This window comes from Astatotilapia calliptera, chromosome 7 (genome assembly GCF_900246225.1).
Source record: "Astatotilapia calliptera chromosome 7, fAstCal1.2, whole genome shotgun sequence".
Taxonomy (NCBI): domain Eukaryota; kingdom Metazoa; phylum Chordata; class Actinopteri; order Cichliformes; family Cichlidae; genus Astatotilapia; species Astatotilapia calliptera.
The window spans coordinates 62779516-62793871 of record NC_039308.1 but is presented as its reverse complement, the minus strand read 5'-3'; the positions used below and the strand labels follow the sequence as shown (position 1 = coordinate 62793871).

Here is a 14356-nt window from a genome sequence, read left to right as displayed (position 1 = left end):
CTTCCCTAGAGAATTTACCTCTGTGCTTCAGCACCGATGCATGCCTTCCTGAGATGTTAGTGCAATCACAGAGCCGAGAAGACTGTGGTTACTGACTATAGGTGACTCTACCACAGAGGTCGTGATATTGACAAGGACACCCTGCCAGTCAGATAGAGACTAGTGGGTGACCTACTCTGTCCGACTTTTATTGAAGGCCTGGAGGCAAGAGTCTGGTATCTCACACAGGGTTGAAAGTGATGTGGTTTGAAACGTAGAATCACATCAATCAGTTTCTAAATGTGTCACTACTGATTCCAGCTGCTTTCAGGCAGAAGAGATGCTGTATAATACTGGCTGAGAATGTTCTGTCCACATCGAGGTGTATATTTATCAAGGTGCTGCATATGTGATTCTCAGCTTACTTGTGTTTGTAGGTCTGTAAGCAGAAAGAGAACAGTCACATGGCTGTTCAGTGGAGGAAGGACCACAATCTGTGTTTACAGTAGAGACTTACTCTGTTGTTTCAAGTCATAATATACAGAAACACAAAGTCAGATGTATAAGTATTTGGAAACTGTGTAACTGAAAGATGTGCTCGAAGTTAAAACTTTCAGCTGTGATTCAAGGGATTTAACAAAAGATTTAATCCTTCTAGTTTCACAGGCTCCAAACTAATTGCATAATTTAATGATAAGCAGTCGTGTTACGGCCATGAATCAAAGAATTCCAGCTGAATGTTTTTAGCAACAAAATTACCAAGGTTGTGTCACTGCCTAAATACTTACAGACTTTATTCAATTAAATAGACAGTTAAGAACAGCTTTTACACAATGAAAAAACATTGAATTAACCTCCTAAGACCCAAACTCTTTCATGGCATGCATTTTTAATTTCTCTTTGCTATTTGGGGCGACTGGGACCTGATGAATGTAAAAAGAAAGAATTACGTAGAATATATAAAACATATAATATGTACGTCCTGCTCGTACTCGATTGAACCCCATGTGACCGATGGAAATGTTCTAACTATTCATGAGATAGATTCTGCAAGGTGCCCGAAACTTGCATCGGAGATTTTGGTTCATGTTGCTGCACATCCTTGATGTGGGTTTCCTGTTCCACTAAATTCCAAAGTTGATCTCTTGGATTGAGATCTGTAAACTATGGAGGCCATTTGTGTACGGTGAACTCGTTGCCATGTTCAAGTAACCAGTTTGAGATTATTTTAGATGATGATTAGCTCTCTGACGAGGCACATTATCCTGCTGGAGGCAGCCATTGAAAAAAGGGCGCACCGTGGTCATGAAGGGACAGACGTGGTCAACATCAATATTCAGGTAGGCTGCGCCGTTTTAGATATGCTCACTTGGTGCTAAACAGTCCAAAGTGTGCCAACTGCCTGAACTGTTGATACAAAGTAGGGGGTCTATTTATGCTTTCATGTTTTTCATCCAAATATTGCATCAGAAATGGAGACTAATATATTATAAAAATATTCAATTTTCCAATTTTGGTGAGCTAATGCTATTTGTAGCCTTGGTTTCTCTGTTCTTAGCTGACAGGAGCAGTCCCTGGTCTATTCTTCAGCTGCTGTTGCAAATCTGCTCCAAGATCTGACGTGTTGTGGTTTTAACAAGTGGTTATCCCAGCATTTCAACAGTGTGTGAAATCACCTTTCTTCCCATTCTGATGCTTTTTTTTGTTACTTTAGCAGGTTGTCTTGACAATTTCTGCTGCCATGTGATTGGCTGAGTAGCTGTTCATATTAAAAAGCAGCTGAACATTAGGCTTAAGAAGAAGAGATGTTCTTTTCCTCCACATGAATGCTAAACCCCATTTTCTTCAGCTTTACTCTTACTGTAGTCATTGCAGTCTTTGTAATTGCTGAGAGAGCAGTAACAGAAGGATCGGTAAGTATTTCAGATTCCGAGATAACCCTTGCCAATTTTGGCAAGTCTTTAAAAGATTACATTGGCCTAAAAACAGTTGTCATCATTAAAACAAAGTGTTTCAGTCCACTTCTAGAAAGGTTCTGGTGTCTCTTACAAAAAACAAAACACCTTCTTTATTTCCATCTAGGAACTTTGCTCTTTATTATAGTAATCTAGTCAATTCTCTGTATTACTCAGGTACCATGAGGAGGCAGATCTTTCCACGGTGTCTTTTATAATTTGAATACTGAAGATGAGATGATTGCGCTGAGGTGGTTGGCTTAGTTGCCTCTGGGTCCCTGACTGCACAGACAGGAAATGGAGAGAAAGGCTTTTATTGGCCTAAGCCCCTTAATCCCAGGTACGTGCCCTCCCACTCAAACTCTGAGGAGGCCTTGACTTTGTGTGTTTACTTGTGTGCGTCTGCTTACAAACCTAATTAACAGAAGGTGACAATACACCTACTGAAACACAGCCCGTATTTAGAGTCTGATTGCCCCATTGATTTGATTCAGCAAACATTATTATGGAAATAATCCCACATAAGTGAATGTCATATTCCATTATGATGTCATTTTTGCCCCTCAGTGTACCTGGCTCAGGTCTGACTAGCGGTCACTATAAACTCCACGAATGCTCGATCTAACGAGGATATTTGACATTCCTCGAGGTTACAACACATCCCCTGAGCTCTGTGTGGAGTCCTGATGCAAGAGAGGAGCAGACAGGTAGCATATTCTCTCCCAGCAGCATGGTCTGCATGTAACCCTTTGACTAGGACATTGCTGGAGGCTGGTGGACATATCTAGGGAATCTCAGGGTGACCTGTCCTCATCAGACAGAGGGACCAGAAAAATAAATAATATAGTGTGCATAGTGCATAATAAAAAGGTTTGATCTTTCTGTTTCTTGTTTCAATACAAATGAGCATCCTGCATATGAACATCTCTTTTCATGTCGGTTTCTAAACTTTATTTTTCTGCTGCTACTCCTGCCGCTGTTTTTCACATTCCTGTTACTTTACTCTTACTCATTCTGACACGGTTTGAGATGATTTAATGCATAAAGAAATGGAGCAGCAACATTCGCCAAGGGTGGTGTCATGACACCACCCTTGGCGAATGTTGCTGGCAAGTGCATGAAAATAGTTTTGTTTGATGCACTGATTCACAGAGATACCTGGAGAAGCTGTGTGCATACAGTAAAAATGAGGATGTGATTAAATACAGTAACTTGCAGACTGGATGTAGCTTTGTGCACTGTTCTGAATGTGAAATGCAGGATAACAAAGAAGGGCTCCACTGTCTCTCTGGTAAACATGTCCGTTTTTTAGTTCTTTCATTATTTACATTCGTCTATCTCTCTCAACCCGACACTCCGTCCTTTATATCTCTGTTCTTGCTCTCTAATCCGGTTACCTTGCCAAGGTGATCAGTGTGCGGTACACAAGCAACACTCCTCTCCTGAATCCACACAATGTACTTGAACTTACACAGAACTGGGAATGATACAAACACATTTGTATCAAGAAAGAACAACAGCACCAAACTGATACTATATATTTTAGTTTAAGTTAGTTGATCTTACTCTTACTCCACATCTGTCCAAATATTTTCCAGGAATAGTTTCTTGAATTATGTATAAAATTAATTTGTAGTTTCTAAAATGTAATTAGTAAACACTGTTGGTAGTAAATATTAACTACGAAATATTTTTTGCTGATAGACTGTACTGTTTAAGTTCTAGGTACTATACGAATACTGAATTAAACTAGATAAAAGTAGAACCTTCTTCACTCCATTTGTGGGGCAGGTTATTGCACCCATCTTGGAGAACTTTCAAAAGCTGTTCAGTGGAAATATGCTGTCTCATTTGCATCCGTCTTTTAATGTAGTCCTAGGCAGACTCGGTGATGTTGACATGATAATAGGACATTATGTTGATGCTGAGGACTCTGCAAAGCCATGTTATCTGTTGCAGAAGTTCCTCTTCTTATTGAAGATTGCTCTTTATGATTCTGTCTGTATGTCTGGGCTTGCTGCAATGCTAACAATCTTAACTTCTAAAATGCCCCTAAAACCTCTGCACCATATTAGATTTCATGTCCCTTTTATTCCCTATGCATAAAGAGGTAAGGTTGCAAAGTGTACTGAGTACTTTTATGTGCATAAAAGATATGCACAAATACACACAATTCTGAGTTAACACCGAGTCTCTTTACTGAACTGACCGTTAATCTTTTGGAGGCATCCACTTCAATCATGCCACGGAGAAGGTTCTGACAATCTGGAGGGATGAAGTGTGGCATGTGAAACACACCCAGCTTCACCTTCTCCAAAAGATTCCTTAAGTTGTCATCATCAAACGGTAGGGCGCCCTGAAGAAACATAAAGGCAGAGAAAAGAGAAAAGAAAAGAGACTGAAATGATAGTTGGCAGACGTGACAAGTAGGAGCAGGGAACTAAGTAGAGAAGAAAGAATTTGCGCTTAATACAACAGCAGCATTATGACAGAGAAAATGATTTTAACTGACTGAAGTCACAAAAGAAAAAAAAGATTATTAATGACTAACAAGACTCGCTAGAAGAAACAAAAACACATTTCGAATCTTAATCCTGCACGACTTAAAAATTCAGCTTGCTTTCGCAACTCATTCAACTCTTCAGTTGGAGCATTTTGCCCTAAACAGCAACGCTAAATAAATAATAAACAGCAGTGAGCTGAAAACAGGGCTTCGCTAATAATTACCCAGATTTCTCATTTACCTCATTCATTTAGAATTCTTTCATAAGAGTCATTTATCAGAGGGTGCTGACACCTCACAGATGTAGCAATTTGATGAATGGCAACCTCAATCACAAGAGAAGATGGAGGGGTGGAGAAAGATGGAAAGGGTGAGGAAAATACAGAAAGAGCTGCTGAGAAATAAAGAGGCAGGAAAAAGGAAGGTAGACTTGTGTAACAGATGATCTGAGTGCAGCCTAACTCCTGTGGAGTATGCGTGTCTCCCACAATCAGACAAATGGTTATCTCGCGGCTAGTCAGCAGGACGAAACTGAAGAGAGACAGCATTTTTCTGCAGTCAAGCAGCAGAGGCGGAAAAAAAACTTTTGTTTGGAGCGAGAAAAGCGTGGTCATGATGGAGATAATGGTAAGCAACATCAGTTTTATGCAACACAACAGTACTAAGTATACTATCCTTAAAACAAGTGCACACACACATAAGACAGACAGAGTGGAGGGAGAGAGCGGCAAAAACAAAGACAAATACACAGGGCCTGTGGCCAAAAGCTGCCCTGTCAGCATTGGTATTTATTTTAGGCTCTTGTCTTTCAGTTTGGCTGTATGAATTATTCATGCAGCTGGAGTGTGTAGGAACTACAGTACAGCTGTTGATGAAACAAAGCTTCGGGGCTGCATGGCTGGGGAACCACAGACATAATGCAGCTAGAGAATAGACCTGATTATGGATACAGCGTCGTCTGTGGGTACAGGATAATGAATAAAAAGATGCTTCTTTTCTCTGATCTTCTGTAGCACAACTATATCAGCTAGAGGGTGTTTCTGCAACATTTAGGGTTTTTTTCATTTAAATGACAGAATTTGAATTTAACTCCTTAACACCTGAGTTTATGTCAGAGGCTCCGTGGTGAGTTTAGGCTAGCACTCTCTTTTTATTTCTCAAGCTTCACTTGCGTTCTTTATTTATTCACTACGATGCAAAGGCTAGACTTACTCCTGGATATGACACAAAAGCAACACTTCATGGCAAAATTGTATTACGCAATATGCCTCTAGAGATGTTAAACTGGGTGTCAGTATAATATTAACATCATTTACTGAAGAACAAGCTGACACTCACCACCAACAGAGCAAAAAGAATGACCCCACAGCTCCAGACGTCTGCTTTCCTCCCGTCATACTTCTCTCCCTAAGGGCAAAACATTGTATTAGACAAGTTTAGACTGAACGTTAAGGCCAACTGAAACAAGACGGAGGATGACTAAAAATAAGTTAGCACAGGAGGAATGAATATTGTGATTCTGTGAGTAGTCACTTACCCTGATGACCTCTGGACATGCGTAGTGTGGAGATCTGTTGGAAAAGGAGCAAACAGATACAGAAGGTTCAAGTTATCTAAGGACTTTTTTCCGTTGTGCTGCAGAGTAAATAAAAGTTCACAACAGATAAAACAAACAAGCATAAGTCACTGTCTGAAAATATGAAGACAACAATTTATGCAGACAGTAAAACTCTCCAGCGAACGTAGATCAAGATGTGTTTTAGGAGTTTAGGGGTCCTGAGAGTGTTTGGATGTCCTCTGCCTTGCTCAGTCAAGGGCATCCTCTCACAGCAGACGGTGAACAGACCCACTAATCTTTACAGCCCCTGGATAGACTGACAGTAAAGCCAATGACTAGATTGACATATCAATATCATATGAAGATTTATGGAGCTACCTTGCAAAGACCCCTCCATAAGCACAGGTCTATGGATGAGTGCATCATATGGGTGACTTGTTACTCTATATATTAATTCTTCTCACTGTTTGACATTCCTATATTTTTAAGGTATTCTCTGGAAATCAATTAATCAGATAAAAAACTTAATTTCTTTGCTCCTCAAAACAAATCACCTGTCTCCCTAGACCTCCTACCATTATGAAATGTGTTGTCCACCTCTTTGTCTCACTCTGTTTAATGGCATAGCATTTGGGTCGACTGAGGGACTACGTAGTTTGTAAACAGCCTTTAGATTGGCTGTTTTCTTGTGCACTCAAGAATACCAGCTCTGACAGCCCAGCTTCTTCAGACTGTCAAAATACTGGCCAAAAACAAACACGGCTACCGTGCCAACTCGGGATCTCCAAGTGCCTGTGCAAATAAGTACTTGATGACTTTTCTTCAAAGAAAAAAAACCCATCAGCTCTGCACTCATTTTACTTCACGAAGGCCACAACACACAAGGCATGCAAAACCTATAGCTTTATCCCATTTAGGTCATTCCTTGTCAGTTCATCAAATGCCACACGTTCCCCTACAGCTTTGGTTTCGACAGGACTTCAAATCTACTGTAAAAGACTGGGAATGCAAATATTTTATTTCTTCAAGCATCCACCATTCTATGCCACACTCTTTACAGCCTATATTCACAGAGCCATAGTAGCAGATAATGACAGAAAAAAATACGGAACTTCACGTGTAAAAACATACCTAACCTTCATCCATTGGGACACTTAAATCAAAAAAACCAAACCAACAGAAACGCGAAATTTTAGCATTTTTTCAGGCAAATTTGTGAGAGTGAGGTGGGAGTTTTTTGTTTGTTTTCTGTACGGTTTCTTTTGTGTTACATTTCATGAATTCAGATGGGTTCAGATGAACTGACCCACATATAAGAGGTGGAAGTAGCCAATAGGTCAAATAGCTGAAGCCAATGCATCGGTACTTTAAAGCGCAGTACCACTGGTGGTTGCTACAAAAAAGGATCCATGTAGTTCTTTTATAACAAAAAAAAAGAGGTAAGTCAGTAAAACGCTTCATGTTATTAGGATTTTTTGATCAAAAATTTTTAAAGTAAATGTATTACTCTTTTATCTAACGAAAATGTTTAATGTATTCATCCTCTAAAGGTGCGGCCACTTTTGGTATGCCTTAGGAACACCGGGTCTAGGATGAGCTTTGTAGTGCTCACTTTGAAACACTCAGTCCACTCATTATTTTATGTCTAGAAAGCCCCTTCTGCTATTATGATAACATTCTGACTTTTGAAAGGCTAACCTAGTTCAGCTGCAATGTTTCCCACTATCACAGCTCTATTTAGTAAGTAATTTGCTGCCAGCGACTCGCAGCACAAGCTTAACTACACCAGGTATACAGTGTTTCATTAAGTTAACAACCATTCAATGACACGATAAAATCCATCCGAGTACGCTTCAGTGAACAAGCCAGTTAACGGGGTCAATGCTGCAAAGTTCCTTTCACATTTGATTGCGGATCAAGTATGGGTGATATTGTAGAAACATCCATGCTGCTCACACCAGGTTCAGGTTATATGGTGTGACACTAAAGATAAATAGAAAACCGTGAGAGCCACTTCCCACTGACCAGAAAAATATAGTCTTTAGAAAAACAGTTCAACGTGGGTTTGGCATTACATCAGTCTTTTCTCTGTCTTTCTCAAACTAACACCACTAGCATCACATAAATAAAATCAACAGGCAGGAAAGGACTGTCTTCTATTTTCAGAGGGCAACAAATACCACAAAATTGATGCATAAAAAGTTGGCTTTATCTCATGTATAGAGTTCATGAGTTGTAACTGTCTAGAGAGGGATTTCTGGACCTCTACAATACACAGTATACTGGATACATATGTATGAAGGGATGTATCGTGATCTTAAGAGATGTGAATTACGACAGAAGCATTGAAAGACGCGCTGAGACACTGAGACATAAAGCTGATCTTCATGAAAATTCATCTTTTTGGACTAAATCCGTGCACTTCCTCATTGCATATAAGATCATTTCCTTTCATCAATCTGTGCCATGGAATTATAGTAAATAAACAGTAAGCAGTGATGAACTCCCAGCTGGGTTTGTACAGACAGAGGAAGAGGTTGTATTTGCATCCCAGAATCCATATTTGAATATGCTTGCCAATGCATCTGCTATACATCTGTATGTCTGCACGTATTTATGTATGTGCTCTGAGGCTCCCACTACTCTACCTGGGGCAAGTTTCATCTTCACTCAGCTCCATTACCCACAGCAAATGGAATACATTTGTGTCAGACTGCTGCATGATGAGAAGGGGCCAGATAAATGTGTTTAATTAAAAAGTGTCATATCTACACTTAGAGACGGGACATTCAGAGGGGCATGAATAATCAATAACAACACACATACACACATATTAGGAAACAGCACGAAGACACGAAAACATTAATGGCGCCAACATTCTGCTATGAGACGTACATGCAAACAGACAAGATCTAATCAAGACTGTAAGGCTCGTGTTTTTGGTGCCGTAGGGTTGTTCAGATAGACACCTGATCTCTCTGTAAATGACAATGCTCAAAGTGATTGCCAATCAAGATGCTATTTGCTCGTTTTCTCGTTACTGTATCAAATTATTATCATTAGTAATAATGTAAAACTAATTTAATTTGCAAGCCATCATTTGCAACTCCAACACACATGGGAAGCCATATGCATACACAATACAAAAGCATGTCAATACATATCCACACACAAACATGGACACATGTGCAAACTTTGAAATTAATATGCAGATAGGAAGTGGCTAAATTTATTGATTGGAAAGAAAACAGTATTTCTCTCAATTGTCTTCTCATTTCCTGAAGGTGGTAGGTTCGGTGTTTGTGTCAGGGAAACAATTTAATGTAAGGGGCTGCTTTTATCTTCACTCTTCTCTCCTATATATTCCCTCCTCACAGATGTGGAGTCAGAGTGGAGGAGAGACAGATGCAGGGCACGCAATGTCAAATGACTTGATGACGACTTATGTTATTAGGAGCGCAATCAAGTGTTAATCTGTAAAAACAAAAAAATCGTGAACAGATGTGGGCCCCAACCAAACTGCGTGCATGCATTTGTTTCATGGACAGCTCTGTGTTCGTGCTTCCAACAGGGTACTTTCAGTACTTTATACATTTAAGAGGGCAAAGAATATTCATTCCACCTCTATCAAATTAAGGCTTGCTCCGAGTGAGTGGCAGCAGAATGCAATCAAATATAGATCAAGTTGGTCAAAAGATACTGCTGAGTAAGAGCTGCTGCATATAGGCTTTCTAGGAAAATAGAAAACTTTAATGTGGTCATCAAAGCTGAACAATGACTAAACGGTGGACACATCTGACTTGCAGATTGCTATGCGCACTGCTTTGAGTTGGCCTGATCTCTACCGATGAGTCATGAGAGCTTAGGCATTGTGCGACTGCTGAAAAAAAATTATGCAACAGTTTCAACTGGATGCATGTGTTTGCATGCACATGCACAATGAACGCGCGTGTGTGTGTGTTATATAAAGGGAGGGAGTCAGAGACAGAGAGGCACCCAAACAAGCAGAGGACATAGGGACTTAGAGGTGAGGGATGAACTAAGCCTGTTCTGTGTGCGCATGTGTGTTGCTGTATTGCGTGTGTAAAGTGTGTGTAACTTCAGTTTCAGCTGATTTGGAGGCTTAATCTGGACAGAATCAATCTGAGCTGGGGACAGCTGTCACAGAGCATATATCCAGCCGTGCACAGAGTGTCATGTGCAAATGCAGAGGAAATATTTTCCCAAGACATCCACTTTACAAGCAAGATAACAACTTAGACCACTCAGTTTGAGCAAATTTGTGGAACCATTTCTAGAGTGTTATGGATGTCTGTCACAAGTGTGTGCAAGACTTTGAGCCAGCTCTGACATCAAAACATCATTACTTCCCTATCAAGTGCCTGCTTGTGTTCTATATATGTTTTAATAGGTGAACTATACCTACTTATCAAAACTCTATGTTATTTTACTCCATCACTAGACAATAAGATTTCATTATCTTGGGAAAATAATTGGAGATTATGTATCGGAATTTCAGGAGCAGGACCACGCCTCCAAACACGCTCCTTCCGGCTGTCATCTATATAGGTTCCCCTAGTTCTGCAAGCTGATCATTCTCGTTTACGTGCTCCACCCTCCCTCCGTCCTTCTTCTCCATTCTTCAACTTCTTCACTTCTGTTAAGTACATGGGGATCTGCCAGGCCCGGTAGCCATCGCCAGTCCCCTTCGAGGCCTTCGCCAAACCGCAGCTCAATTCACGTCAAAGCATTCACTTTTACCTACTAAAACGCTGTCAAACTTAAATGAGGACGTGGGCCCAGCTAGTGATAAAGAGAATAAAAATAACAATGCACTTCTATCATATTGGGTTGTGCTTACATATTCAAATCTTTTTGAAGTGAATTTAATGGAAGAGTGAAATGCTATAGTGCAGCAGTGAGGTGTTTCTGTTAATCCATGGTGTCACTGAGTTTATGACCCCAATGCTTAAAAGTCATCATAAAGTGTGTTGCCTTTTATTGATAAATATGACCCTGCACAATGACCGCCACACCTTAGGGTTGAAGAAAATCACTCCCACAATAAAAGAGACCTCGGTCCTTTTTCGAGTGTAGTCCCACTTTAAAAGTGACTCTTCCTGCAAGCAAATTCATTAATGTCATGGGATTGATGTGCCTGGTGCGGTTGTGACTATTAGATCATAAACCCAGTGTGAAATATTAGAAGACGGGAGCAGTAATGTGTGGCCGTGGCCCTGGCCACGCTCATCGCCAGATACCACAGTCGGTGATAGACACTGAAAGTGTCTCCTGAAGAGATCAGCACAGCACGATTATGGGCACTTTGACAACGCTGCACCTAGCTGAGAGCCTGATGGCTCCACTCACTCCACTTAGTCTCTCTGAATTCTCCCCGTTTTCCTCTTCCATAGCAGCATTTCCACCTCCACTATGACCTTTTAATTACTCCCTCGGGACATCTGATATCTAATATCATTCAGTACATACAGACATTACATTTGTGATTCTACTTACCCACAGCTGGTTTCCAACAAACTATCGCCAACCTGAAGGGAAGCCATGCCAAAGTCTGCTATCCTGATGTTGTTCTTTTCATCTAGCAAGAGGTTCTCTGGCTTTAGATCCCTGTGACTGAAAGAAAATGAGATAGAAACATGCAGCAGTTAATGAAACGTGAAAAAGCTCATCATATTTAATAAAAGCAAGTGATACTGAGGAGAAACAAAAGGGGTCCTGAACGGTATATCAAACACCTGTACACCACACTTGGATCCATGCATGAACAAGACATAACAGTAACCAGCTATTGCTGCTACCATCATGCTCTTGGCAACACCTCTCTCCTTTGATCTGTCCAAGCTAAAACTAAGGGCTCCCACCTTGTAACTGCACTGGTAAAAGGTGTGAGAGCCCCCTGCTGTGTCCTTTTCTCCTTCTGTTTCCTTCTCTCTTTGTCCCTCAGCTCCTTCCTCTCATCTCCCAGACAGCCACCAGCAAACTGGCTGAGCAAAGGGCATCAAGGGGAGGCAACCGCAGAGGTGGTGTTCATTAGATGCCATTCAGTACCACTAAACACAGCAAGGGGGATAATATCCAGCAGACATAATCTCCCTACTTAAAAGGAGCCGTTGAGAGAAATAACTTTCTGATGCTGACTCTGAGGTTAAGACCTCAATTTTGATGAGTGGCACTTCAAAGAGGAGTGGCGTTAGCATTTTATTGGATGTTTAACATCTCTTCCCGGGTTGAGGGTTCTATTACATCATACTGTACAGTTCTTGTGATGTCTGCCAATGCTGAAGAGGGTAGCACAGACATGTATATGTATGTGTATACGCTGACACTTACTTGGCTATCTTTTCTACAATCTTTATGTACTTCCTTAGTTTCCATTTTGCTTTAATAGGAGGTCTTGGGTATTGGAGAGCCCCAGAGTTATCTCGACTTTCATCTTCCTGCTACTCTAATGATAGAAAGGGGAGATAGAACAATAGCTGGATGTGACTGCCTTTGAAGAGTGCCTCATCACAATGGACATTTAACCTTAGATGACATCAGTTGCTGTAAAACTCGTTTCCTGTCCTGAGGGATTAACTGTCAGCTGGCTTGTTATCATCATCCTGGCAGTCTCTGTGATCTCAGCTATAATTGAAATAAAACATAGATAGCATCTAAAACAGTTCTCCCCAGGCTAAATCTTTCATCAATTCACACAACCATCATTTGACTGTGATGCAAGTAGCCTGAGAGTTTTAACTAGCACTGTCATGGGGAAGGAACAAACATTTACGAAACTGCTCCAGGGGCACCAATATGAGAGTGTCTGAACAGTGCATCTCCAAGGTGCATGCATGTGTCCCAACAGGTCAGAGCATTATTGTAAAGTGTTCAGAGTGGCTGTTGATTATATAATGATCATAGTGATATTTATGAATGTGTTAAAAGATTCATTAATATTGAAATAATGGACAACGTCTCCTAGCTAAAAGACCAGGAGGAAACACTGTAAATTTTAAGGGAGATTAATGTCGTATTAGTCGTTTTTGTATTATTATTTTTGAGTGGAACAAAAAAAAGGAAAAGCCTGAAAAATTTGTGCACCAAAGATTTCAGCTCTCAGATTATTAATTAATTAGCTTATACATTTTTTAAAAGTAAGGTATCAGATCTCAGACCTTAAGTAGCCTGTGGGCGCTAAGGCTGAGTTTACAAAAACTCATCGCATATTTCCCAAAAATCATCCATCAAGGGTTCCTTTACCCACCTACCAGCTCACAAAGCAAGAGAATGGTAGAGCGAAGAGCAAAAGGAATACCAGTTCTGAAACCTACCATCACACAATCATGAAAAACACTAAAGATGAAAAGTGAATGACTTGTAAGACAGCATGGTGATCCTAAATACACCCCAAAATCCACAGCCCCTAGAGGTGCAAGCTCAAGTTTCAGCTACAGCCCACACATTCCCTAAAATCACTGAAAATCTTTGGATACACATTAAAAAGACCAGTGCATGCAAAACAACCCAGGAACCTCAAAGAGCCACACCTACACACCTAACAAATAAAAACTGATAGCATGTGAAGCGGCTCCAAAAGTCTTTATAAGCTGTGATACTTTCCAAAAGGTGTAAGCACAGACTATGCAGGGTGCTTTAATTTTTGCTTCTGGTCTTCTCCCTGAACTGTCTTCATCAGATGCAACAAAAATTAAGTTTGTCTCTTAAAGAGCACTAAACACGGCATAAAGAAAGTGCGTTGTCACAGGCCCATCACATGTAAAACAAACAGTCAACACTCAAGAGGTTGTTCCACAAAAAAAGGCAACAGCACATTTAAGCAGTGAACGCACCAGAGGAACAAATTGCATCTAAATGCTTTATTGGTTGTCAAGACCCTGGTATCTATAATGGGACATTAAACTGCCTCTCTGTCACATTAGACTGCACTTTGCTACTGTAATGCTGCTCACACAGCACACCTCACAGTAGGGATATTGTGTATGTCAAGCAAGGGTGGAGGCTGTTAAACAAATTCAACAATTGCAATGACCTTGAGTAGTTTTTCTTAAAAAGAATAGGAGTTGCATACCACTGGCTTGCTTGAGGAATCAAAGACAAAAAGAAAGAATACACTAGATGCCATGGATGCATATAGTTTTTGCAAAGGTCTATGAGAATTGTATAAATGCTGCTATGCTTGCTTTAAATGGATCATTTGAAAAGAACAGAAGAGAAAAATGAAAATGCCAAAGGGGGGTGCATAATTTAAAGTTTAGTACTGTCATCCATCATTTCCATGCAGTCTTGCCTTTGTAACACAAGCCTGTCAGTTCACTATGCACTATCCTCTGATGACGA

At 40.4% G+C, this 14356-nt stretch overlaps 1 protein-coding gene across 11 annotated transcripts in view; it reads right to left on the bottom strand.

Moving 5' to 3' along the window:
- The window catches only part of brsk2a (BR serine/threonine kinase 2a), a 175184-nt gene that overhangs the window by 27495 nt on the left and 133333 nt on the right, over positions 1 to 14356 (bottom strand). For all 11 annotated transcript variants that reach the window (XM_026176442.1, XM_026176445.1, XM_026176443.1 and 8 more), the window contains 4 exons: positions 11513 to 11629; positions 5975 to 6008; positions 5776 to 5844; positions 4144 to 4290 (listed from right to left, as the gene is read on the bottom strand). In XM_026176442.1, coding sequence (XP_026032227.1) covers positions 4144 to 4290; positions 5776 to 5844; positions 5975 to 6008; positions 11513 to 11629 — 367 coding nt within the window. The remainder of the gene's footprint in view (positions 1 to 4143; positions 4291 to 5775; positions 5845 to 5974; positions 6009 to 11512; positions 11630 to 14356) is intronic.